At 43.0% G+C, this 25,559-nt stretch overlaps 1 protein-coding gene and 1 long non-coding RNA gene across 4 annotated transcripts in view; one reads left to right on the top strand and one right to left on the bottom strand.

Annotated features, from left to right (window-relative positions):
• NF1 (neurofibromin 1) overlaps positions 1-18,983 on the top strand; it is a 101,854-nt gene extending 82,871 nt beyond the window's left edge. For all 3 annotated transcript variants that reach the window (XM_054847340.1, XM_054847339.1, XM_054847341.1), the window contains 10 exons: positions 438-569; positions 1,099-1,234; positions 2,052-2,209; positions 3,120-3,242; positions 3,948-4,075; positions 4,788-4,888; positions 6,062-6,204; positions 7,034-7,080; positions 7,900-8,116; positions 14,706-18,983. In XM_054847340.1, coding sequence (XP_054703315.1) covers positions 438-569; positions 1,099-1,234; positions 2,052-2,209; positions 3,120-3,242; positions 3,948-4,075; positions 4,788-4,888; positions 6,062-6,204; positions 7,034-7,080; positions 7,900-8,116; positions 14,706-14,848 — 1,328 coding nt within the window. In that variant the 3' untranslated portion in view covers positions 14,849-18,983. The remainder of the gene's footprint in view (positions 1-437; positions 570-1,098; positions 1,235-2,051; positions 2,210-3,119; positions 3,243-3,947; positions 4,076-4,787; positions 4,889-6,061; positions 6,205-7,033; positions 7,081-7,899; positions 8,117-14,705) is intronic.
• LOC129214967 (uncharacterized) lies at positions 16,418-25,552 on the bottom strand. Its single transcript, XR_008579863.1, has 3 exons — positions 24,801-25,552; positions 22,318-22,462; positions 16,418-18,859 (listed from the first exon to the last, which is right to left on the bottom strand). It is a non-coding gene; the product is annotated as an uncharacterized LOC129214967 (long non-coding RNA).
• Positions 25,553-25,559: the final 7 nt, after the last annotated feature.

Raw genomic sequence — 25,559 nt, 5'->3', positions numbered from 1 at the left:
TTGACTAAAGGACTTTGTCAGGTTTCCCATATACATGTCCTATAAATATCTTCAGTGCTAAGGACAGAAATTCTAACTATCACAGGATGTGTGGCTCCATTTGCTGCACTTCTCTACAACTTCCTCCAGGAATGCTGTCTTTCCCTGTATGTTTGCCTGTGCTCAGGCTCACTGTTTCTTTTAGAAGACTGATTTGTGAGATAATAGAGATAATATATGTACAGACATTTGAAATTACGTGATTTTGAGGGGAGGGACAGAAAACATAAGTCTTAAGTGTGCAGTTTCTGCTAGCATTGTGCTTCCTTACCATTTACATGAAGTTTCCTGAGAACATGCTGAAAAACATATTTATAAATGTTTTCAAAATATTAGTGTTACACAAATATGCATTAAAAATTATATACAATATTTGGTTTCTTAACCTCATTTCTTAGGGTACAGGCATCCTTCTCCTACCACTGTAGCAAGAACAGTGAGGATTTTACATACACTACTAGCTCTGGTTAACAAACATAGGAACTGTGACAAGTTTGAGGTGAACACCCAGAGCGTGGCTTACCTAGCAGGTAAAATTAAACAAACCAACCTTCTTTTAAATTTGTGCTAACTGAAAAGGAATGGATTATTGTGAGAACTCTTACGGATTTAGGTTGATAAAATGATACCAACATAAAGGAAACTTGGACCTGGAGATGCACAAGAGTCTGGGCTAGGCTGGGGTACATCGGTGAAAGCTTTTTGTCCCTGAAGGCTTGCCAGCACAGGACCTACTGTGCAACTTTGCAGATACTTCAGCAAGGCTGAAGATTTCGTGGTTTAAGTGCGTGCCTTAGAACGTTCTAATTTCTAGTGGTCTGGAAACAGAAATTGTGATCATGTGAGGGCAGATGTTTAAATCATGTAATTGTAACTGGATGGGGAATATAATTCTTTTTAAATGACCTACTTTTAATCTGTACATTTCAGTAAGGTGTAATTACAGCTCAATGCTCATCTTTATACTAAGTAAAAAACCTAAATTGATGGAATATTGCTTATGTTTTTCAATGTAATCCTACTGTGGAAAACTTATGTTGGCTTTCTTTGAATTTTTAGCTTTGCTGACAGTATCTGAGGAGGTTCGAAGTCGCTGCAGCCTAAAACATAGGAAGTCTCTGTTGTTGACAGACGTTTCAATGGAAAATGTTCCCATGGATACATATCCCATACATCACAGTGACACTAGCTATAGGTTGGTTGTCTAACTTTTAGATAAGTTATCCAAATTTCAATGTCTGTTTACTTTAGTAAGTTATCTAAAGGTAACCTGTGGTATATTGAAAACTGAAACCCACGTTCATAAAGCTAAGTTCATGTTCTGTTATTGGTTCCAGACCAATAAGCCACATACGCTGTGGTACCGTGATCAAGAGTCACAGAGAAACTGTGATTTAATTTTGAAATCCGTAAGGCTATTTCAGAGTTTAACTGTTTTGGAGGTTCTTAAACTCTTCGCTAACTTCTTTCTGCAAAACCTAATTTCACCTCATTTTTCATATGTATGTTAGAAGGAAGTTTTGTTTATTTTAAGAGCTTCAAGGCATGTACTAAGTAATCACTTGGTCCGTGTCATTGGAAAATCCTCACACCTTATAGCCTGTCTATAAGCAGCCCCGGAGATGAGCTAAGAAATCAACCTCGAAGTGACATGGAGAGCGATTTTTCTCAATATGGAGCACTTTACTCAGTATCTTTCTCTTTAGTATCCAGTATGGAGTAGCTGATTATTGCATATCTTTCATCTTGCCTCATAGGCCGATTGGCTTGTGTTCTTTTCATTGCTTAATTTTTTATCTCTTGATCATTGCATTCCTATCAGATTGTTAGTTATCACTAGCTCAGACATTTTTGCAAGCAAAGTAATTACTATTTCTTAATATGTATCTTTGGAAGATTAACCTGTTAGGAAGGATGGGTTTGATAAAGGGTAGTTTGGCTAGTTGAAAAATTTATGCCTAAATGTGCACAGTTTTAAAGATTTTCTTAATTTAATTTCTCTTCACTTTCAGGACACTAAAGGAAAATCAACCATGGTCATCCCCAAAGGGGTCGGACAGACATCTGGCTGCCAGTTACCCGACAGTGGGACAGATAAGCCCTCGAACACGAAAATCCATGAGTTTGGATATGGGGCAGCCTTCGCAAGCAAACACTAAAAAGCTTCTAGGTTATTAAAATAACTGATTTACTCATTTGTCTACAGAATACCTCAGGAATTGTTACTGGAGAAAAATTATGCTTGTGTTTATTCTGACTTTAAGTGCTTATTCCTGATTCAGAGGACTATATGCAGGTTCTACAAAATACAAATTAGAGAACAGTGTACACTTAAAGAGGACTAACTCAGTTCTTTTGAGCACGAAGGGGGAAGTAAGAATGACGTGTGTGTGTTGAAGTGGAGAAAAAGGAGAAAAAGAAAAAAAAGGAAGAAAAAAAGATAATCCAGATACTAAAGAGTCATAGTACCAATTTTCTGCCACCAGCCCTCTTTCAGCAAAACCAAGCAGCTGAATACTTTAGCTTAGCTACTGTATAGAATGTTCTGTCTTGTGCTAGAAGAGATGGCCCCAAAACATTTTAGATGTTTTGGAAGCAATCTGATTTTTATTCATGGCTCCTCTGTGCATCATGTTTACAAGCAAAGTCTTAATATCAGAGAAACGAGCTGAGTTGCTTTGTGTAACTTGTGGTTACCCTTTTACATTGTACGGTACATATGGAAGGAGAGGGGCACTTCTTTCATTACAGCCCTATGACTGCTTCCTTTTCAGTAATCACATTTTGGCATGTTGATTCGATGTGATGTGTTGACCAGGAAATCATAGCATGCCCACAGCTTACATATTTGAATAAATTGCATGCTTTTCTCATATGTATTGTGAAGCATTTTGGAAACTGTGATGGAGAGCGGCATGGTGTGATCGTATTTTCTCTTACCATCCCTGAAAATGGTGAAGATGTGCCCAGATTCCTATCAATACGTTGTAGATAGGAGAGTAGCTTGGCCAGAAAATCAGAAATAGTTAGAATATGGATTTAGGTTTAATGTTTTTAATTGCCTGATAAATTGTTTTTAGGTACAAGGAAAAGTTTTGACCATTTGATATCGGACACAAAGGCTCCTAAAAGGCAAGACATGGAATCTGGAATCACAACGCCTCCCAAAATGAGGAGAGTAGCCGAAAATGATTATGAAATGGGTGAGAAACAGGACTAACATTTTAAGACTAATACTAATCATAAATGCTTTGTATGTATATACAAAGGATTCTTTCTAAATTCAATGTTTATTTGCCTAGGTTACTACACGGTAAGGGAGAAATATCTTTCTTAACAGTGGCTTCTGGAGAGTAGAGTCTTCCATATCACTGGCAACTGAGGTTTGAATTTGAGTTGCTCAGTTTGCAGATGCAGAATAAGGGGCAGCTATAAAGTACAGCATACAGGAGTGCAACAAAATAAATAAAATTTGGCTTTTTATAAGTTAATAAGCCCTAGCTGCAAATTTCTGCAGGAGATGGAACACGACCTAATGCCTAGAATGCCTCTCTTCATCTTCTCCCACATCTGCTTCCTGTGCCCCCATCCCCAATTGCAATGCAAGACCAGGGTTCTTCTGGTGTATCTGATGTCAGTCTGCTGCCTGACCCTGAACACGGTACTTACCACCCCTGGGCCTGTATTTCACTGAACAGGAAATTGGGGTTCTTGTTTACCATTTGATAATACATCCATGTAATGGTCCAGCGCTGCCAGTATTACAGCATAGTTGTTGCTTTTATACTTTATGAAAAGGCTGGTGAACTCTGAAGTTTGCATATGACTGAATTTGTTGTGCAAGAGCTAATTCTATTTTGATTTGGGTTTATTTTGCTTTGGATGAGTTGCTTTTTTTTATCTGGCAGAAACCCAGAGAATATCACCGCAGCAACACCCACATCTTCGAAAAGTTTCTGTTTCTGAGTCAAATGTCCTCCTAGATGAAGAAGTTCTGACTGACCCAAAAATCCAAGCCCTGCTGCTTACAGTTCTTGTAAGCTTTCTTTCTGTGTTGTCTGTCGTTTTCTGATATTCTTTTCTCTTCCAAAGAATCACACGTGTTCCTTGCAGCGTTTCTAAATTCATATGGATCGGAATCACTTGTGATGTGCAAGTCTATTCTTTGTTGCCGTTCTTCAGACTTCCTAGGAATCACTTTTAGAAATGTATTTAAATGCTCTTGGAGAGCAAATACTGAATTTTCATTATTCTGTATTGTTTTGTAGAACATGTCCAACAATTGTCCCCTTTTCCTGGCAGATCTTTATTACAAACTAATTTTATATAACAAAAGGATATTAATATATTATACTAAAAATTTAAGAAGTGAAAATTGTTGGAATTCAGCATAATTCAGTTTAAAAATTATTAACTAGTGATGTAGGTACAGTATGATAGTGCTTTCTTCAGATGTACTAATACAGTTACCATTCCAGATATAATTCAGAAAGACTCAGTTGCCCACTTTTGTCAAAAACTAAATTTTTTGCCAAAATAGAAGCTATTACCAACTGTTTTTATTGTTTCCCACGTACACATAAAATAACTTGATTCCATGTCCAAAGAGGACATAAATTAATCTTTTGTAATGCTGCTTTCTGCTATTTGGAAACTCTAAAACCTTAAACTACAACAACAAAAGCCTATAACTACTCAAATTAAATTAAATTAGAAGCATGCTAATTTAATCCTTTACGTTATGACAGGCAACATTAGTGAAGTACACTACTGATGAGTTTGACCAGCGGATTCTGTATGAGTATTTAGCAGAAGCCAGTGTTGTCTTCCCAAAGGTCTTTCCTGTTGTGTAAGTATCTAAAACTCTGTTTGTGATGACTCGGTACTTGGCCCTTCCTTTAAACGGTCTCTGGGCCAGGACAAGTGTGAGAGAGATACTCATTTGTAGGTTAGTACCTGCAATCTGTCCGTGGCTCGTGGAGACAAATGTCTTAGCAATTTGAGAGTTGTCCCTTTTCCCCTACGTTAAATGAATATAATGTTCGTACTAAAATAGGCACCCTCAGCTACCGTGGCTACAGATGGTCCTCAAAAGCGCTTGTCAGCCTCAGATTTTCAGGCAGGTTGGCAGAGCGTGGGAGAGCTCTGCACTGTTGCTAGGGAGCCTGTCTGTACAGCCACCAGCTTCTTCCAAAAGCTTTCAGCATCGTTCCTGCCATCGCTCTGACTAGCGACTTAGCATGGCTTTATCGCTTAATTGATACCGTGGAGATTCAAATCACATTTTAATGTGTTCATGTACCTTTCTATACAAGTCAACATATACTGTCTCTTAAATAACTATTTTCACCTAGTCAGACTCAGGTTTTTGAATTAGTGCCCCAGTTGTGTATCAAAACTGATTTAAAGCATAGTTCAAGATACTCTTTGGATGTATTTCTTTAGGTATCTGTTAAAAGTAGTGTTCGCTGGAGTCAATATATGTAAGGGAAACCCAACTATCAGAAATTAAGATGAGTAAACTTTTAAAACTGACCTGAGCATGATTTAAAAATAACACTACCCTTTTCTGGTTTTATAAAGTAATGGTCAAAGTACATACAAGTGCTGTGAAGTATTGAAACCACAACTGTAAGTAACTGGTGTTTGTATTAAAAACCCCATGCATGAGAACTGCAAGAGAGCTCAAATGAGACAGTACTCCCACAAGTTTAAAAAGCTGCTTTGAAATTCCAGCTCTGACATGTACACAGATCCAGTGAATAATTTTTAGTGGAAAGTAATTAAAATATTTGCAATTCAAAGTGCTGGGTAAATGCTTTAATGGGTTGTATTGTTAGTACAATTTTTTGAAAGTGTTACACATCGTTGGAGTCCTCACTGAACACATAGAGGAATTGTGTTCTACTTCTAAAATCACTGGGATTTTGAAAATCTCACCTTAACTGCTATTTGCTAACGTCGGTTGGGAACTGCAGATTCATTTAATGAACAAAAAATAAGCCACTTCTCTTTTCTTCAGGCATAACTTATTGGATTCCAAGATCAATACCCTTTTATCGCTGTGCCAGGATCCAAATTTGTTGAATCCAATTCATGGGATTGTTCAGAGTGTTGTCTACCATGAAGAGTCTCCACCCCAATACCAAACTTCTTATCTACAGAGTAAATATCTTTCCCTTTTTTAAAAACCTGCTGTATTTTAAGTTAGATTTATTACTGAAAATGTTTCAGAATTGCAGCCCTAATAGAATAGTCAGACTTGTGTGGCATCTGTCCAACTCATATATCCTAGAGAAAATAAGAGTTCTCATATTAAAAATCCCTACTGACGTGAATATTGAAACTGCTTGCTGCAGTTGTGCGCCAGATAGTAAAAGTATTGCACCATCTACGTGAGTAAAAAGAAGTTGCAACTCAGTATTCTGTTTCCACCAACCAATCTAAAGAAATACAGAACCTGAAGGGTGGTGATAAAGGATGGGTTTTAAGTTAACCTTGTAAGTTAGGAGTTGATTTAATTATTGGTAAATTCCACAGAGTAATGTTTGTTTTTCAGTGTCCAAGCTCACTTTCATGTGACACTTGAACACTTAAAAAACCTAAATAGTTTTTTATGGTCCTTAATCAAAAACTTTCCAGGAAGATCCATAAGGAACAGAGGACAGTTAAGAAAAACTTAGCTGTTGACATAACTTTTAAAATGAGATGTGTATTCACATGCTAAATTTACCTTTTCAATGATCATCAGGAATTTCTTGTATGACGGTTCTCAGGTTTTGAGGTTTTCACAACTTACGTATTTCATATACAAATTAAAATGCCTTAATTTTGTTATACGTGGTTTGGACAGAACTTAGTGTTGCATCTCCAAATCAAAATACTTGATTTCCATGCCTAAGTAAACCCAAGTGGTGTACTACGTGTACTTTCTTGTCGTTTTCTGTCGGTTGAGAACTGTGGTTTTGTGGTAACATTCAATTTGTTGATGTAGGTTTTGGATTTAATGGGTTATGGAGGTTTGCTGGCCCGTTTTCTAAGGTAAGAACAGTACACTCTATATAACTGCATGAGTGTTTTGCCTTCGTTTTCTTTATAAAGCACATTGGTGCTCCGGGAAAGGTGCAGATAAATGACAAGACGTAGAATTTTTCTGAGCAAGTTAGTAATATGCAGCTCACTTCTATAGCTAAAACTCTTTTCAGGCCTGCATCAGGTATTTTGATAGACCCAGTAAGGCCAAATTGCCAGAGTTGGGTAAAATCAGTGGGGTGTGTAAATGCACCTTTTTACTTTTAGGTTCACTAAGGGGCCCTGGATGTGCAGCAGCATTCAGCAAGTCTTTAGTTTATTGCGTGTATCTTACAGTGTGAGAGATGAATTTGATAAGAATGATGCCATAGGGTTAAATTTGATCTTACCACAGAACGAATAAACAGAGCACTGACATCTGTACTGCCATTCGTTCCCTCTGGCCGGCGTAACAAGAACGAGCTGAGTGGAGCAGGCAGCGTCCCGGGTGCGAGGCTTCGGGCACACAGCGCTGCCGTTCGTAACGCGTTAGGTGCGGGCAGCTGTGGCAGTTCACTCCGTGGCCCCTCTTTTCTGACCTTGTGCTTCCACGCACTGCTGAAATTACACCTACAAGTGGTCTTTAATGTGTGCATTTAGATTAATCTGGAAAAGACCACTGATCAGTTTTTACAGATACATCAAATGCTTTTTAAAACTTTCAGGCAAAAGTGGTGTGTGATGTTAGAGTGAGTTCTGGGGCAAAGCTCGTAATGACCAAAAAGTAGAAAGAAAAGAATCAATCTCTTCTTTTTTTTCCTCTTCCCCCCCCCCCCCCATCACCCACAGCAAACACAAATCCCAGACTATGCTGAGCTCATAGTGAAGTTTCTTGATGCCTTGATTGACACGTATTTGCCTGGAATTGATGAGGAAACCAGTGAAGAATCTCTCCTGACACCCACATCTCCGTACCCTCCTGCAGTGCAGAGCCAGCTCAGCATCACTGCTAACCTTAACCTTTCCAATTCCATGACCTCGCTTGCGACTTCCCAGCACTCCCCAGGTCAGTACCTGTTCTGGTACTACATAGGTACTACATAGGTAAGGGAAATGTATTGACTTCACTGCTTTTGTAGACAAACGCTCAGCCTCGCTTTCTCTTCGGATGTGTTTATGCATCAAACATCATTGCATTCTTGAGTCAAATGAATATTAAGCTGTTTACTAAGCCGTTACACTGGTACTTCAGATGTTGGATTTTGTCCAGCACAAAGGCTGTCTTCCAAGTCGTTATACGTGAAGGAAATAGCACGAAGTGCATCAGAACGAATAACAGCTGCATCTTAATATGGAACATATGCAGCAGTGGGGCCTTGAAAATTCATAAATATAAATACATAGTCATGATATTTTGCAAGGAGAATAATACCAGCCTGGGTGCTACAAGGTAGCACGTATTAGGAAAAAACAACCCAGAACTGTGCCGTGGAAGAGTGTGTCTGGGCTGACTCAGTTTCACTTGACTGTATGATTTTAGGGCAGTGCTCATCTAGGCAGCGTCATACGGAGGTCGTACTCTGCCCTGAAGAAAAAAAGTGTTTGTGTAGATATGTCTGGAATACTGGGTCAGTTCAGACTATTGTATTGCCAGAAATATGCTGTTGATAACACAAAGGCGTTCAAGAAAAGAACAGTCATCAAAGGCAGTAAATGGATAAAACCACTAAATTCCTTCTGGCTTCCGGAGAAGGGAACTGCAGGGAGATGCAGAGGTTAAATTTAACAGCATAGATTTTCAGAGTGAAAAATGAAAAAAGAGTAAAAATTATTCAGTATGGCAGATGAAGCATAAGCTAGAGGAAATTAAATACAGGAAGAAAATGGAATTCATGTCAAAGAAATCTGCATGAAGACTCTTCCTGAAGTAATTCTGGATTAGTGTCTCATATATTGAGGAAATTCTTTACTCTTTGTCATAAAAACGATACTGTGTGATGTTTCTTAAATGATGATTTAACTACTGCAGTTCAGAACACTGAAGTTAATCAGCCTTCTATTTCTGCTTTGTTTCTAACCTTGACGGAAAGATAGAAACCACTTGTGTTTAGGTATGACATTTACAGAGGTGTGGTGGTGGTTTTCACTCTCCTCATGCTCCCTGGTTTCTGCTAGCCCTGGAATAAGCTCAGCTTAGCTGTACTTGGCTCTAGTCAAGAAACCTGGTCTTCCAGATGATCAGTTTGCTCACAGATGCTGTGCATGGTTTTTTGTTCAATATGATAATCTGGGAATAGTGATTTCTTTTTTTTATTTCATGCAGTGAAAAGTGATTACAACTTGCTTTTTTTCCAGGATGAGAAGCCAACTTAAATTGTTCAAATTTGGGGGGGGATCACCTTCTTGATATACTGATGCTGTGTTGTAGAAGTATATTTTAAGACGCCTGTCAGTCTAAATAGACTCAAACCAGGATTTGCTTTCCAGTTTCCTGCCAATTCAAGATGATTTATTACATTAAATAATGTTGGCCCAAGTGTGCGAAGCATGTTTTTCACAGTTGTTACCCATCTCTCTGCTACTTCATTCATAGCGCTTTTAGCCCAAAAGCTGTTGCCGTTGTTTCCTTGGTCTGTGTTCCTGCCCAGAACAAGCAAAGGAGCGCTGGCCTGAAAGGGACTCACTGGCTGCATCCTGGAACCCCATTTGATTTGAGTAGTTAGAACAGGGAAAAGTTGAGTTTGAAGAAGTTTTCAGGCTGCTGTTGTACTTAACAAATGTCCACTATATGTTATGAATATATAGTACAGCCGCTGTATTATATTGTCATGCAGTTCTTCCTGTATATAGAAATATTTCTGTATAAAAACTCCTAAAAGACTGCAGGTGCAGGTAACAACCAAGATTATGGAAAAGGAAAGTGGCTTGATAGAAACTTTCTTATTTAATATACAGCTGAGAATTATCTGTGATATTGGAACAGGGAGAAGGATAAAATTACAGGGGAAAGAAAATTAGACCTTGCTGTCAGTGTGAAAGTGAGTGCATTATGGGCAGCATCTTTCCCTTTAGAATGGAGCACTGGTGGCGACTCCAACAGCTCTTTTTACAAGGATGACGTGATGATGCAGGATTAGGCCCTCTACTAGCAAAAAAAAAGCATTTTTCTATGTAAATGTCTTCCTTCCTTACACCTCGCTTTCTATTCCTTCTTCCTTTGTTAGCTAAGAAGAAGGAATTAATCAGCTCGTCAAAAATTTCTTTCAAGTGTTCTGCAGACAGATGGCTTTTATCAAACGCTGGAGAACCCCCCATCTCCACAAATGGCGTTAGGAACTAGCGAACTTGTTCAGGAGACTAGTGAGTTGTAAATAATGCATTTGTGACACTCTGTGCGTGGTTTGCTTGGAAATCAAATTTTAGAAGACCGGTACGAAGGCCAGGAGATCACTAATGGTTCCATCTTTGTGTAACCAGACTGGAGGCATCTTTATAAAGAATCAGCCTTTGTAGGTGTTTCCAGCCAGTGTGAAACAGCCCTAAGTGATTACTACTTTATGAAAGCCTTGTGCCTAATGTTTAATCTGAGTAGTATTTTCCCATCATCTCTTACTATTTATTAGTGTCTTGCCTATTTCCTTGAGCGTTCTCGCTTCATTCTAGCAATTTGAATACAAAGACTTGGGGCTTGATCAGGGGATCTCCAGCTTTCTCAAACTGGACCAGGTCGGATCACGGAGCTTTTCATTTGGCTCCTTCATCCCACGTTTATTACATTGCTCCACTTTAATTAAAGTACAATTTCACTAGTTTAAACTGGTATGTCAACCAATGCAACTTTGCATAAAGCATGCTTTGCTTTTTAACCTGTTTAATTGTATTAAAGATTTAATTAGTTTTCTGGCACTTCATAGAGCTGCATAGCTGCATACATGAATTTTGCGCTCTCATAGCTGTGCCTAGAGGTGTGCGATGGCGCTGGCATTGCTGTATGTGTTTACACTGTAGAGACAAGGGTGAGGGAGTGAGCAGTGAAAGACCTAATATCTGCCAAGATAAAAATCAGTGGTGAAAGAATTACAGAATATGAAGGCGAGCCACAAGATTTATTGAAACAGCAAGGCAACTGTGGGACTAACAAGGGATGCGGATCTATCATCCACTTACTCTGATTTGAGAACTACTGAACAAGAAAATCAAGTATTTAGCAGCACTGAGTTACTTCATCACACTGAGCTAAAGAAACAGTTTCAGCCAAGTGAGTTTATTGTTACGGTGACAAATACATTAAGTTGCAGATACCTGAAATTCTTTTCTTGCATCTGGAAACAACTTGATGAGATCATTGTTTATAAATGTTTTGTCTGTCATCATGTCTTCTCCTTTCCCTTCCCCTTGTCATGGACATTATTCACTTACGTTTTTTCTTTCATTCTGTGTCTGTGAAGCTTCTCTGCCTTGCTCTAAATCTGCAGTTTTCATGCAGCTTCCTCATTAAGGTACACTCTACTTTCATCATATTTGCACGAAATGCTGCTTGATCTGCTTCAGGGTTGGGCTTGTAGCATGACGAGTGGTTTACTGACCCTTTTGACACGGGAATGGCTTCAGTGTAAGTGCTAAGCTGTTGCTTTTCTGGTGTGATGCTAATAATATCTGACGATAGAGCAGGCAAAGAAAGTCGATCACATCCTTAAGAATAAGATAAATTCGCTAAGGGAGAAGTGGATGCTTGGTATGTGAAATCACTCTGCTGCGGGTGTTAAGCTAAAATGAAGAACTATTTCATGTGGGCTCTTTACATTCACAAGACGTCAGCTTTAACTTCAATTACACACCACCGGAAGACAGGCACAAGCCCTTTGGACTAAATTGCAGCAGAGAGCAGCTCAGTAAAACGGGTACTCAACACCGCTTGATTTCTCCTTCTGTATGGAGAAATAAGAAATAGCTGCAGAAGAGATTTTTTTTTTTGCTCACACTTGTGGGTTGCTTCCTATTCTCATCGTAGTTTGTGGGTTTTGTACGCTCACGCCCACGCAAGGAGAGGAAGGACGATGTAGCCTGCAGCCACCTTCTGGTTGGAGTTTTGAAATTGTCCCTATACGTGTGTGAAATGTGGAGAGCATTCTTTATTGCTAATGCCAATGAGAATTAATTTCTTATAGGACTGAGACCTAACTGTGGGAGATGTCATTTACAGTAACAGGATTTTGTTCTAACCCTTTTATTTACTGTCAGACATCCTAATTTTTGTGGCTGATTGTACTTTTAGCCTCTTGCATAAAACACCCTTCCAGCTATTCATTCCAATGCTGCACACGTACTCTAAGTGTTGAGAGTGTTGTTAAACACACGTCAAACGTACTCGTTTTGTTGCAGAAATAACGTGACAGCTACACCAAGATATTGCTACAGGAATGATTAACTCATAATAGCATCAGCATAAAAGTAATAATTGATTAGAAGCATGTCTGCATTAAACACAGGTCTCAGCTTTTTATACCTTCAGCTGCTGTGTCCAAAGCTGGTTGAGTAACCGCATAACCCAGGGCTGCCATCGCGTCAGCACGGCGTTTACACTAAAGCAGCTCATTTTTGAGGTTTGTTTGATGTGATTCTTTTAGCAAAACATGAGAGTTACCTTGCCCTGCAGAGAACATCCAGAGCTTCTCAGAAAAGATTATGCACTTGGGTGTAAAGCCTGTCTGGTTTCGTCCTCATCTTGCACTCCGTAAGCCGCCTCCTGCCTTTGGCGGAGCTGAACTCAGGCAGTAGCAGTTCTCGTAAGGATTTCCAGACTCACCCGTTCGGTGTGTGTTTCCTGTGAACACCCTGCTTAGAAGACTGCTTCTTTAGTTGTCTGTGTTAAAAGTTAATTGTTGATTTCTTCTTCTTTTTTCCCCACTCTCATTTTGCCAGTGTTTAAATCATTGTAATTGGTGTCTACATGTTGGCACTTAACTCTTCGGGTGAATGAATACCTGCATCAGCCCTACTTCTGCTCCAAGCAAAATAAGCCAGCTAAGCCTTTCCTGCCTCCTGGCAGCGAGGCAGAGTCCTCCAAACATTGATTTGTACGTCATGTGTTTTTACTGGTGTTTATTTGTGAGCCAAGATGCAGCATTGAGGGGAATTTTAGGTACTTGAATACACACGGATCTGCTCTGGTAGCAAGAATCAGCCTCTGCCGTTGCAGCGGAATTCTGCGAGTTCAGGAATGAATCGTCCTCGCTCTGCCGTTCCCCTGTTTAGTAGCAGTCGTTGATTTTTGGCTGGAAGGAGCCCACAGATTCGACAGTCTGTCACTCCTGCCGGCTCGAAAACGCAAAAGCCAGAAGGCACTCGAGTCAAAACTCTTTGATTTGCTCAGTCTTCTCAAAGGCAGAGTCAGAAAGGGCCTTGTGGCCTGGAAGGCTTTTATTGTGTTTTCAGTGGGTGCAGAGACTGGTACGAATGCTTTGTGGGTGGAGGGGAACCCTTCACCTGCGTGTGAGTGTTTATGGATGCTATTTCCCATATTAAATGAAATTCCTGTTTCTGTTGAAGAGCTGGCTAGGTGAACTCTGAGAGCGGCTCATACCCGTCTGCTCTCACGCGGTTGTAGGAAAGTGCCATAGATTGAAACAGATCGGCCGGCGCCCATAGGTCGAAGTATTTTGTCTTTTATTGTTGGAGACAGATTAAACTAACATCAAATTCAATCTGCAGCTGGGGGGGGGGGGGGGGATTATTTGAATGAGTCCTGTTGAAACGTGCTGAGCTGTGTGTAGGTGAGCGCGTCGATCGGGGTGAGCAGGCATCGCACCTCAGCACGTGGAGGTGTTTATCTGGTCGAAGTCTGGGCTCTCCCTGAACACGGGGCCACGCGTCTGGTCCTGAAGACAATATTTTTCATGCTACAGTGCTGTGATGAAATAGCTGTCTCAGATTTGTCATTTGTGAGACGTCCTGGACAGCGAGATTGTATTATGTTGGGCTAAAATAGCGTACCGGCCTGGCTGGGGTAGAGCTCATTTTCTTCGTGGCGGCTGGCTTGGGGCTGCGGGTGGATTTGTGAGCAACGCAGCGCCGGGCAGGGCCAGCTCTGAGCCAGGGCAGCGTTAGCGGGGCAGAGCCCGCTCTGATCCACGCTCGGCCCCGGGAATGGCGATGAGTGGGGGACGGGGCGTGCGGGGGGCGACCGGGACTGGCTGGGCACTGGTCTACCCGTGAGCGATTGCATCGTGTGGTTTGTTTTGCTTTTTTTATTCTTTTCTCCTTCCACTGATCCCTCACTAGACAGGGTTTTTTTCATCTCCATCCCAGGTTTTCTTGCTTTTTTTACTCTTCCTCCCCTCTCTGCCCCACTGGGGATGGGAGGGAACGAGTGAGCGGCTGCGTGGGGGCTGCGTGGGGGCTGCGTGGGGGCTGCCTGCCTCCCGGGCTGAGCTGCTGCGAGGAGCGTGCGGTTGGGGTTTCAGCCGCGTCGAGCGGCTCCCGCCCCCCCGCCCCCCCGCGGGATTCGCGCCCCGGCCGCTGGCCCCGCCCCCGCCCCTCGCGCCCCGCCCCTCGCGCCCCGGGAGGCCGGAGCCGCGTTGCCGGAGGGCGCCCCCTGGCGGCCTCTCCCGCGCATCCGCGCCCCGCGGGGTTTAACGCGCGTTCTCCGTCCGCAGGGATCGACAAGGAGAACGTGGAGCTCTCGCCCACCGCCGGCCACGCCAACAGCGGGAGGATGCGCCACGGCTCCGCAAGCCAAGTGCAAAAGCAGCGAAGTGCTGGCAGTTTCAAACGTCACAGCATCAAAAAGATTGTGTGACTCTTTCTTTATAATTCCTTTTTTTTCTTTTTTTCTGTCATTCCCTCCCCCCCTCCCCCTCCCCCCCCCCCGAAAGTGACTGACACGCGTGGGCCTCTCGCAAAGGGCCCTCCACCGGTTGTGATGCTGCACTTAATTTTTAAAGTTCCCATCCTGTCAGCCGTGTTGCCAGATGATCAACTCTTGAAACGTTGCCTGAATGTTAATGCCTTCATTTCTTTTCTCCCGTCTTTGGTTTAAGCCAGTGTTGCAGAACCGCTCACGTAGATCCTGACGGACTTTGTAGCCGAAGGAGGTGTGGAGCTCTTTAATGCTGCAGAGCATCCTGTGTCCGGGCACGAAAGCCATTCCCGCAGACCGCTCTGCCCTGCTGCTGCTCCCGGCCTCCTTGGCTTCTCCTCCAAAGGAAAATGTTCGCCCTTAATCCTGTTTGTGCACTTCTCAAGGTAGTGGCTTCATGAGCTGGGGGAAGTTACTATAATCCTGGTTTTAATTCAAACCCATAAGATTTTTAGCTGTGGACTTTTTTTTACCGTACTTAAAAGAAACTTATGATAGCTGCAGTTCAATGACCTTAACCAGAAGTGGTGGATTAGGTTAAATTTCTAGTAATTAGCAATAAATTTGAGAGGACAAGGAGGCTGCACGAGTCTCTTTCATTCCCCAGACCATAGCTTCACATACTTGGACTGTATATGGACCAGACTGGACAAACTGGCTTTTTTCCAAAGCAATTTTTTTTTTTTTTGCTGTACTTTAACTGCACTAAAAAGGGTTGTATAGTGGAAAGAAAATTATCGAGAACTGACTATTACACTGTCATTGTAGCGGTGTTGAAGATTTATTGCTTCTCTCTTCCATTTAGTGTATACTTTAGTTTTGCCCTTCCCAGCAATCTGCACCTTCAAGAGATTCCTGGCAGAATAACGATTGGGGTACGGAGGGGAAAAGTTAACGACTTCACCTCCAGCTCTGGGAGATGGTGTTTGGCAAAGCTGCTTTTGTGCTGCCCAAGCAGTGATACAAAAACCGTGACGTTTGCTTAAGGTACATGAATTTAAAAATAACTGACACTGTGTCAAGTCCCGGTTACGTTTGAATGTTCGCGGTGCAATCCCTGGCATCAGTACAGACGTTTGCCATCAAACCCGTCTTGCAGAACTTCCAAGGGGTTTTAGTTTGCAAGGGCTCGTCCCTGGGGGTCACGCAAATCTGAACCTGCTGCCACTGGGAAAGACTTGTCAGCTCCAGTCGTGTATCCGCGGTGGACGCCCGAGAACGTGCTGCTGTGGTGAGGACGTGCGAGGGGGCTGAAAACGTGCAGAGCGTTTGACCTGGGAAGGCCGGGGAAAAGGGCCTCGCGCTCATCTGGGGCTCAGGATCCCTCCTGCTGAGGAACAGCTGACCTTCCCGGGTTCAGATCCCTGCTCTTTGTTAGACATTAACCATCTGTAAGTGGCTTTAAAGGAGAAAAAGTATATCCACTATATAAAATAAAATCCTCTAGTGCAATTTTGTTAGTGGCTTTCAGTAAATCAAACTCCACAGCTAAATTATTAGAGAATGGTACAATTAAGCGTTCCGATTTTATTGATATAGCACATAATTCACATGTATCCACACAGTAACAATGTAACATTTATGTAAATAAAAATACCTTTATTGTATTGATTCATAAAATAACAATTTAATTTCTTTAATTTGTTTACAGTCCTGGAAAAACTATGAACACAAACTTAATATGCAAATAGCTTGCCAAAACAAGAGGAAAACAGAGAATTAGCAGTTTTGAAATAGATGTGTTGGAAAATACAAAGACTTGTGCAATTAACCAAATTTTTTTTACTCTTGGTCGCTTCAGAGCTGCAATAGAAATGTGGTTACTGAGCGATACTGAATTCTGAAAGGGATTGTGAGGCCAGAACAGAATGTAGGAATAGAGCAGTGACTTGTGCCACGTCCTCAGCTGTGATGCCTGTAAAACCAGGGGTCACCGATTTAAAAATCGTTTCATCTCATATATCCAATTGCGAAGGGCCGCCTGCAGCAGTGCTGCCAGTTTGCGTTTGGCTGTTCTGAATCAAGCTAATTCCAGCCCTTTCTGTTTTGTGAAGAGGATGACTTGTAGAAGCCTGAGGATTTGTAGGCAGGAGGTAAAAAGAATCTCCTGTAAAGGTAATTTGCTGTTAGAAAAATCGAGCTTTCATTTGTTTCTCCTATGAGCAGAAGCAGAAATAGTAATTCCAGATGAATTACCAAATCAGTTTTGTTTGGACTGGGTGCATTCAAGAACCACTCTTTCAATATTTTGCATTGCCTATATAAAAAAATAGTGTCCCTAAACTAGAATTAATGCATTCTTTGCCATACATATAATGTGAAACCAACAAGGACAGTGATTACAATTACCTTTCATGTGAGAACTAGAACTACTCCAGGCGCTCAGTCCCAGCTGAAAAAAAAATGGTATCTTCATAAAGTCAGCAAAATTTCATTTATTCTGTTTCCTGGCAGGAGGGGGAGTCACTTAATGTTTCCACCGCCTGGCCCAGTGGGAGACCCTGAACTGCCTTAGAGCAGGGGTGTCAAACACCTTAGGGGGTGGGGGCTGAATCTGGGGGTGATTACAGTTGATGGCCAAGGCTTAATTCGGGATCACAGGCGCCCCGATACACAGGAAAGTTATCTCCCAGGGCCGGTAGTTGGGAAGCTTGTGCTTAGGTCAAGGGGGGGAAACATGGCCTTTCTTTAACGATTACCCTTTGGTTAGTAATTAGTTGTTCAGTGCCTTACTGTCACGTTCATCACAGCCTGCTCCCTGTAATGGCCATTGCTGTTACTTTGCCTGTTTTCCTTCTCACATCCTCCTTTATTTGTTCTCCTGTTTGGAGTATTCTCCATCCTGCCCCAAGTCTCTCCTCTGAGCACCGCTCTGTTCCCAGTCCAGCCCGTGTCCGTTCCCTCCTCATCCCGTTGCTCCGTTTATGCTCATAGCGATGGGCAGGTGGTTGCTGGTGACGGTGTGGCCTTGAAGCCTGATCTAACGAGCAGGAGAGAGATCCAAGAGTTCCCACCTTCGAGTCGCTGTGTCAGGCAGCCTGCAGACTACCGGGCAGCCACTGCCGCGTGGGCTGCTGCAGCCCTGGAGTCTGCGTACTTGGAAATGAAAACTTAGATTCAGAAAAAGCCGGTTTTAACATGTGGACCACATAACTACATCACGGGGACTGTATGTTTGACACCCCTGTTTTAGAACATGTTATCCATTATGCACTAACTACAGTTAAGTACTGTAAAGGTGATTAACATTTTGTTTGTGTTTGTATTTTCCCTGACTTAAAGATAATTCAGTAGTATTTGAGTAGTGCATAACCTACCTGTTAATTATGCCAATGTTTCTGCTTCAATGTGCATGAGGTTTCCAAGAACAGGAAACGTTTCCAGTAAGTATTGTGGACCGAGCACCCTGGAGCGTTCCAGTGCTCTATTCCTAACTGGGTTGTAGGTTTTAGGGCTTTTTCTGTTTCATTCTAAGGTTATTTTTTTTTCAAATGTTATGAAGCACGTCTTATTGTTATGCAGCAAACTTACCACAGAAAGTCACTTTTAGTGTTGGTCCCACAATTTTTTTTTAATGCAGTATATTCACCTGTAAATAGTTTTTGTGTAAAATTTGACAGAAAAGTATATTTACTACACTGTAAATACATGTGACAATATATTGTATTATTTTGCTTTTTTTGTAAAGCAGTTAGTTGCTGTATATGTATAACATATAAATTTGATTATTCTAGTGTTAGTAACTGTTAACTACTACTACTCCTTCCTGCTGTTGCGTTATGTCATTTAAAAAAATGCTGTGTACTATAAACTTACACTGTGTATGATATCTTACTATTTCCATTTGGGCCTCAACTTTGAAAATGTTTCCTTGATCCACAATCCTGTTCATCTTGTAAGCAAGTGTGCGACAGCTGGCGAGAGCCCTGCTGATTGAAACGCAGTTGGTAACTGTAGGTAAAAATGGTAGAAATCTGGTTTCAGGTAATTGTTGTTCACCCCATTTTCCCCTCATGTATGTACTTTCCCTTTTTTTTTTTTTTTTTTTTTGAAGTAAAATGTAAATTCAACCTGCTTCAAGTTGTTTGAAGGTCATTCACTTGTGCTGCGGGACAAAGTCGGTGTATCTGAAATCCTTTTTGTTTCTTGGGACAGCAAGATCTGTCCCAGACCTGAAATCCCATGTTCTCTGGGGAAAGTTAGAGTCGAGTGGAAATCCAGCGGCTCAGATTTGTCTTTGCAGAACTGTGCTGCTTTGTGTGTGTGTGATCTAGCACAGTGCTAAATAACGGCAAAACTGAGTGCCTGTGGGTAACTGAGGACAGAATTGGACAGAATGAAGCCCGTTGTTGTGAATTTCATGTCACTTCAATAAGATTATCATAATTGAATAATAAATCGGAATATTTCTTTTTAAAATGTAAATTTAATATTTTAATAAAACAGCTGCTTGGTCTTTAAAGAACATTTCAGTATAATTTGTCTATTTAAGCTAGAAAAGCTCAGCAGCTTGAAGTTTCAACTGTCAGGCAAGTTTTATGACATGATTAATCAAATCTATTTTTCTTTTAGAGGAATATATTACTTTCCTATTAAAAATGTACAAGTACTTATATTCTGGCTTTGTGAATCGTGAAAGGATGTAAACACACATTAAAGCGTGAGTGCATCGACTTCTTCTGAGACATCTCATTGTTCCTGCACACTAAACATGCCGCTAGGCCGGCTCAGGTGGAAGGACAGACAGACGCGCGGGCGTACGGACGAGGTGACTCAGTGCAGTGCTCCTGTTGCCAGTAGGGACTGCACGAAGGGAAGAGCAGCAGTTCCTGAATTGTTACATTTGAAAAGTACATTTATTTTCTTTACCTTAAAGGAAACGATCATTAATCCTAAATCAGAAATAGCAGCACTGACTAAAGCAGGGAGCCGTACAGGAGATGTTTCCTGAACAACACATACTAAATCACTGCTGCTAAAAAGATTTTTGAAGTTCCTCTTCTGGACAGTTGAGCTTCCCTGCTACTTGAGATCACAAAATATACTGTAGCCACAGTGAGGAAATGAATGGAGAAAGAATTTTTAGTTATAGTTTTTCCAACTGCATAAAGAAATATTTCGGGGAAAAAAATTGCACCCTTGGAGCAAGCAGTTCTGTCTTAGGAAATAGCTTCAACATCGCTGTCCAGCTGATGCTGGTGCCCCTAAAATATCTTACAAAGGACAAAGAATAAGCAAAGTCAAAATTCAGAACTTTCTTGATGCAGGAGTATAAATTCTGTTCTAGGGTTAAGAAGGGCAAAACTGTACAAGGAGGAAGAGAAAAGTAGTTGTTACTCACAGACAGTAAGACTGACCCATAATGTGAGTGGCTAATTCCTAAATATTAAGCTGTCTCTGACTGGCATAAATATTTCCAAATACCTCTGACTTATGAATATTGCGAGGACTTATTATCCTATTTTAGATATGCCAGAAGTAACTTGTAATTGCAGTAATAGGAGACTTTCTTAAGCACACTGAAAAACTGCAAAGAAACACGCACAAACATTGACATTTGAAGCCCTTTCCCCAGGCCGGTGGGATGCTGCCACTAGAGCAAACCATGGCGTGAACCGTGTGAACTCGATGCCTCTGAATGTGAACATCGCTGCTAGGATTACCCTGGGCCCAGGCTGCGTCACAGCTGCAGGCGGCTGGCTGAAGAAGGCACATCAGGTGCTAAGGGAGAGAGCTGTCCTGTCTGTCTCAGCGAGCTGCTGCGAGGGGGGGCAGAGAGGGGAGTGTGTCCTGGGACCCCGGAATGGCTTGGAGCCATCTGGGAAGGTGACCACAGGCCGCTGTGGGTTACCTGCTGCTACAGTGACGCAAACACCCGCATGCATGAGATGGGGTGAAATCCAGTCCCTTACGTCCTACTATAGGATTGACTTCTACTGCACGTTGGTCACCAGCCACTGTCAAATGCTTTTTATTTTTCTTCGCTCCCCTCAGGCCCATCTGTGCAGGAAAGGTAGATAGAGAACACACAAACCTGAACAGATAGAATGTGAGTAGTCAGTCACAGAACTAAAAACTAAAGCCACCCTATTGTAGTGATGAAGAGTGCTACTGACTGTTCTGTTTCAAAGCAATGACACTCCTTTCCCACTACTGAAGTTCATGATTTATAGGTGTGCATCCTTTGTGTCTTGGAACAGTGGTTTCTTCAGTGGACTGCTGCTATGTTTCACAAGTTCTCAAATGAAAATAAATACCAGGGTTGTGTGGGTGGAGAGTGTAGAATAACATCTCCCGTGATGTGACTTGTTACAACAAGTACAGATTTGTTCTTCAAAGCAGTAATGAAAAAAAGTCTAATAACTGCATCTTTAGGGATATTCAAATGATAGTGCTATAAATAGCAATGAGTAACTAACTATATGTTCAAGAAAAATCCCACTGAACTATTAATTTTTTTTTTCTCATAGTATACTCTCCTTCAGAAAAACTACAAATATCTGTTCCGCTGCTTCTACTCCCAGTTAGCGTACTCAGCAATCGCGGTCTGCCCAGGAGATCTGGGTGCACAGTACATAAACTGAAGGAGGACTGGTCATCCAAACCTCCTCCACGGCCTCTGCAGACACAGGTAAATGAAAAGGCCGGGTCCAGGAGAGGTGGCTCGGGTCCAGGAGAGGTGGCTCAGGGCCAGGCCTGACTGGGAGTGAGTTTCCCAAGCTCTAGCTTATCAACTCTGCTTCCTGAGGCGACTTATGTTTAAGATATAAGATGCCAGGTGGGGGGGGCAGGGGTTGCCTGTTCTGGGCTCCATTCCCTTTGCACTTAGTTGCTTCCTTTGAAGTTCCTCCACTTGCTGGCTGTGCTCCCCAGCTCCTCACCGTATCAGCCACATTTCACGGCCCGCCCCCCCACACCTTTCTTGGTAACTGCCACCTAGCCCTCCTGGAGCTCACTGCAAGACAGCCATTCTCATTTCTGAGAGGCCTGGAGTGCATTTACTGCAGTATCAGGTGAGTAAAGGAGAAGGCTTTTGGCTCTCCTCACAGCAATAGCACATGCAAAGAGGGTGCAACGAAAAGTTCTGTGTAGTGTGTGAGACTCAACTGTCCGTAAACAGGCATGATGGAACATGGGCCAGAGACAGCGCAGAAACAGTGGCTCTGAGCCAAAGAAGAGGCTGGTTCAGAGCAATGCAAAACATACAAAGCTTAAAGGCCCCGCAATGCAAACACAAGTAAGGCCGCTGGGGTGGCTGAGGCAGCACAACAAAACAAGGGAAGGAATTTCTCCCGTTTGCCCAAAACATTTAGCATCTAAGTCTCTGTGCAGTAGGGATCAAAGAGCAAAGGCTGCCTCTATGCTGAATCCTGCTGTGTGTTGAATTACTCACGTAAAGAGATGCTCACCGAAGGGGAGAAGAGGCCATTGCCAGCTCTGTGTACTCTGTCCTTCCGAAGGCTGCACTGGATCTTGTTCTCCATGGCTGATTGTCCTCTGCTCTCCCTCCAGCCGGGCCTGCCCCTGGTTTCAACTCCTGGTCTCATGCAATTCCTGAAAGAAGGAAAAATTACTGCTACTCCATCAGCTGCAGTAACTTACCTGTGCTTTTCTCATTTTCAGTAATCCTTTAAACTTGTATGGAGCCAATTCTTCTTCCCAGGAACATTTGTTTGCTTTTTAAATCATCATGAAAATAGAACTAGCAGGCTAGAAAGCTGTTTCCCGCTCATGAAAAATTCAGAGACATTAACTGTTTCTGTAAGAAGAACGTGCTTTGTCAGACATGGAAGCAGTTACTCGTTCTGTTAGCAGTGCTTGTTTGTTTTGGGTTTTTTGAGATCAGTATAATTTTATTATTACTCAATAGGATATATTTTTCTTTTCACTACAGTAAAGCTGATGGACTTTGACTGCTGTAAGAGCTTGGCTATGCACTGCACACAGAGCAAGACACCGGTTTTGTCCCGAGAGCTTAAAATGTTTCTGGTCACCGTGCGTGTCTGACAGAGACTGTCTTGTGACCTTGGACAAATCTCTTAACATCTTATGATCAGGCATCATAAACACCTGAATTGCCCAACTGTAACAGTCAAGGATGGCCGTCAGTTGGTGGAATTCTTAACAGCCAAACTTCTGGGATCTTCAGATTAAAGACATTAAAAGGGCAAAGTCTTAGCATTGCTGTATTTTTCCCGCTTCACGTGTGGTGCAAATTGTAGTCTTTTAGCAGGGACTTATTATTAATTTCTGACTGCTATAAAGATTGAGGCAAATCAGGAACTTTTACCAGAAAAATACACAAATTAGTAATTTAGGAAGGCAAATCCTTCTCAAACACAATTCTGTCATTTTTTTTTTAAGTTACTCATTTACACTCTCTAATGTACTAACTGCTTGCTACATACACGTGCAAATAAACAACCGAGCAGGTTTAACTCTAGCCAGCCTGATTAGTTCGGCCAATAAAACTACCTGGTGTCCTGCTGTTAAGGTGTTTACAACAGAAGATTTCCTGCATCATTACATAGCATAGAGCATGCTGTTTACAGCCAGGCAAGCTCATAGGAATGGAAAGGGCTCTGCAGAATGAAAGACTTGGTTACTGGGAAAGGAAGGAGGGTAATTTTGGAGTAACCTGTTACTTCTAGACAAAAAGGAAGGTGAGGCTTTCACAGCTGTAAGCAGACTGATGGTTTCCGACACTGCTGCAGCTCCCACTGGTTACCACCAGGAATTACACTGGTTTATAGTCTCACTTCTCCTTGCTCTGCTGTTTCCTGCTACCTTTTCTTGCCCCAAAGCATGCTTGCATGAGGCATCTCTCCCTAGCCTACTTCCTCCCTCTGACTTTACCCCTGAGTTTCCAAAAGATAAAAAAGGAGCTTAAGTTGTTCCACTGGGAAATCCAGAGCCATCTCTGTTACCACAAAGACAGATCCAGTGACAAACCAAGAACAGTTTCCTCTTCGTTGCACACCATGCAGAACCAAATCCTGAAAAAGCACAGGTACAGCAGTGTCCCAGGGGCCACCCCAGTGCCCCGATGCAGCAGGTGCCCTCTGATTTGCAGCAGAAGTGAATACAGTTTCAGGCTGCACAGGAAGGAGAAGCATCCAGAAAAAGCTGACTCCTGTGACTCCGTGCCTTTCCACGCAACTGTGCTGGATTACTTGGAGAGGATACACCACTCCCAAAGTATTCTTCCCACACAGACCCAGGGTGAAGGCCAAACTCTCCCCCCCCACCCCGGGTATTACAGTGGTATTAACGCAGAAACTAACAATGATCGCCCATAAAGGTCAGCACAGAACTTTTCCCAAGGCATGGCTGCTTCTCAGATTGCTCCAGCCACAACCCATATCCTTTTCCTCCTTCATACCAGCGTGCTGTGCAAACTCCCAAGCTCCTTAGAATAACTCCAACTATTTCCCAGCCTCCTCCCAGTGACTTGCCCAGAGCTGTCCTGAAAGCTACTGTCAAAGCCCCTATGCGCTGAAGAGCGCTGCAGCACCAGCAACGACGAGTCATGCTTTTCTACTGTGTGTCCCCCCACAAAGCCTCAGAGATTCCTTGGGACACAGAAATCATTTACACACCGTACTTTCTTTTAAGGATGAGAAAAAACCTCTAGGGGGAAAGGTCGCAAGCATTTAACAATAAAATGAAAACAGAAGTCTCCATTAATTCCAACTTTGTGCTACTGCAGCTAAGCAGTAACCTTGCCTGAACACAGATTTTAATTTCTCATTCTGGTTCAGCCTTGGCAGACAGCAGCTCCAACACCGCATTGCTGTAGCTGCTGTAGTACGTTTGCTTCCTGCCTAACATTTCGTCATCAGCTAGGCATTTGCAGCATTTGCCTAAAACTTTGTATATAGCACAGATTCACCTCTGTTAAGTTGTTTGAACAGCAGGATGCAAGCTAGCAGAGTCTGGCTGTGTCAGAAGACAATCAAGAGCTTTGGCTCCGGGGCTGAGATGAGCCTGATGATCCCAGCAGAGAACAGGGCTGAGCAGTTGGAGCGGATGAGGGTGCTCAGATGCAGCCTGTAAGAACTACAAGAGGAAAGAGGCGCAAGGAGCCATTCCTAGCCCTTTGAAGAGGTGAATCAGATACCCAAGGACTGGACGAAGCAGAAGACGCAGCAGGTCCTGCCAGTAAGAGCGGAGGCAGCTCGCCAGCAGGTCCTGCCAGTAAGAGGAGGCAGCTCGCCACCTCGCAGGAGCCCCGGGGCAAAGCGCCGCGACTAGACGGGGCCGGGCGGCTGCAACAGGGCAGGAAGCGATCGCCACGCCGCCGGGCTGGAGGGGGACCCCGCGGGGCTGCACCACGCCGGCAAGTGGAAACCCTCCATTACGGCAGCTCCCGGGCTGCTGGCAGAGGCCCAGCCTGGCGCCTGGCGAGGCGCTGGGCAGCTCCCCGCCCGGGGATGAGGGACACCGCGGGAGCCGGCCCAGCCGCCGCCACGGCCAGGGCTGACCGGGCCTCGGCGGCACCTCTCCGCTCCGCTCGCCTCACGCAGAACGGGACCCCCCTGCGCCGAATCCTCGCAAGTTCCGAAGGCGGAAGGAGCGGGGAAAGGGGGGGGGGGGGGGGAGGCGGCGCGGCGGCGAACCGAAGGCCCCCCCAAAGCCATGGCAACAAGAA

Source organism: Grus americana, chromosome 19, assembly GCF_028858705.1.
Source record: "Grus americana isolate bGruAme1 chromosome 19, bGruAme1.mat, whole genome shotgun sequence".
In the NCBI taxonomy this organism is placed as follows: Eukaryota; Metazoa; Chordata; class Aves; order Gruiformes; family Gruidae; genus Grus; species Grus americana.
This window is presented reverse-complemented; position numbering and strand designations above follow the sequence as displayed.